We start from the raw sequence: 1,556 nt of genomic DNA, 5'->3' as shown, positions 1-1,556 counted from the left end.
TACTTTTGGGTTGGTGAAGGGACTGTCTGACCGGATCGCTACCTGACCTTACACTACTTGCCAAGGAGAGGGGCCACTTGCATTAGGTTCCAATTCATACTTGTGAGGCATTACAAGAAACACACATGCATACATTCACAATGTTATTATTGTTTGCCTTGAAACAGTTGCCATGGCTTATTTTTAATTTCTTTTTCTCAAGTGAAGTCCTTGGCATCCTTTTTTGGTTGTTTTTGTTACTGGAGATTGAACCAAGACTGGAAATCACTTCTCTAGTATGATAGCCCCCCCCCACCTCTCTCTCATCCTGCTGGCATCTTCATATGCTTAGGGTGAGTGGTGACCAAAAGCACCAATACCAAATTTCCTTTTGGCAAGCCTGGCGTAACATCTTGTCTTAGGCACTTTCCTGATGCGGGGACAAAATAACTAACGCCCACAACTTAGAGGAGGAGAGATGTTTGTCTTAGGCACTTTCCTGATGCGGGGACAAAATAACTAACGCCCACAACTTAGAGGAGGAGAGCTCCTCTAAGCTTTAGCTCCTGGCTCTAAAGCAGGACGGGCATGGTGGAAGGGCCTGGCGGAGGGAAGCTGCTCACCTCAGCAGAGGACAAGAGCCCACCCATCCAGGTCTCACCTCAGTGACCTCCTCCCACCAGGCCCCACCTCCTACAGCACAGTCAGCCCTGACCTCACCCACGATGGATCCACTGGATGGAACGCAGTGGAAGTAAGGAAAGGCCTAAACAACTAGTGATTTCTGCCAAAAATATTTCACACCTAGGAGTGCCTGGCTGTCATTAACCTTGGCTCCTGGGCAATAAACAGTCTGCGGCTTAGGTCGTGACACCCCGTCCCCCCAGGCCTGCTCATACGTGAGTCTGGACAGGACTAAAGAAAGTGAGACACAGGTGCTATGTAGGTCAGCCTGGTGCTGTTTGACTAACCATCAAACAATCTGCTTTCTTGTGTGAAGAAAAGTGACGCTGGTGACATGTAGCGTGTGCTAAATAAATATTAACTAGTTAGGTGGTTCATAATGACTGATCCAGGCAAGTTACAAAGCTGCACAAGTCTGCGCTATGGGGGGAGGGACCAGGGGCAGGCATGAGCATGCGCACAGCGGGCCGGCGGGTCTTTTCTTGCCTCGGTACCTTTTTCCAGGGATCCAGTTCCCGCTGGGCTGGACTCGGAACCACGCAGACCGAGGGCCGGAAGTGCGTGCCGCACCGCTACGGCGCGTCAGTGAGTACAGAGGGAGTGCGCTGGCGGAGCCGCGAGGACCGTGCGAACATGGCAGCCTTCTCCGGTGCGTTTGCGGACGCTGGGGGCGATGGGGCGGTCGCTGCCGGTCTCTGCTGGGGGGGAGATTTCTGGGGACGCGCGCCGCATTGCCTTCCGGCGCCGTCCTCTACCCGCTTCCTCCTCTATCTCCCGCACGCTCTCTCGGTTCGGGCGGCGGCGTGGGCGCGATGCTAACGCAGCCGGATCTCTGCTGCCTGCGGGCCTCCTGTCCTGGGATGTGGCGGCCGCACACCAGAGCCTGGCCCGGC

The 1,556-nt window shown here is 54.7% G+C and overlaps 1 protein-coding gene across 2 annotated transcripts in view; it reads left to right on the top strand.

Annotated features, from left to right (window-relative positions):
• The first annotated feature begins 1,166 nt into the window (after nucleotides 1–1,166).
• Nucleotides 1,167–1,556, top strand: part of Ddx1 (DEAD-box helicase 1) — a 30,273-nt gene continuing 29,883 nt past the window's right edge. The window contains exon 1 of one of the 2 annotated variants that reach the window (XM_010629032.3): nucleotides 1,167–1,312. In XM_010629032.3, coding sequence (XP_010627334.1) covers nucleotides 1,297–1,312 — 16 coding nt within the window. In that variant the 5' untranslated portion in view covers nucleotides 1,167–1,296. The remainder of the gene's footprint in view (nucleotides 1,313–1,556) is intronic. The other variant, XM_010629033.2, reaches the window with a different exon arrangement.

The sequence above is a fragment of the Fukomys damarensis genome, unplaced genomic scaffold (assembly GCF_012274545.1).
Source record: "Fukomys damarensis isolate Sample0158 unplaced genomic scaffold, DMR_v1.0_HiC HiC_scaffold_25, whole genome shotgun sequence".
Classification (NCBI taxonomy): domain Eukaryota; kingdom Metazoa; phylum Chordata; class Mammalia; order Rodentia; family Bathyergidae; genus Fukomys; species Fukomys damarensis.
The sequence above is the reverse complement of the archived record's forward strand: the minus strand, read 5'-3'. Positions and strand labels throughout refer to the sequence as shown.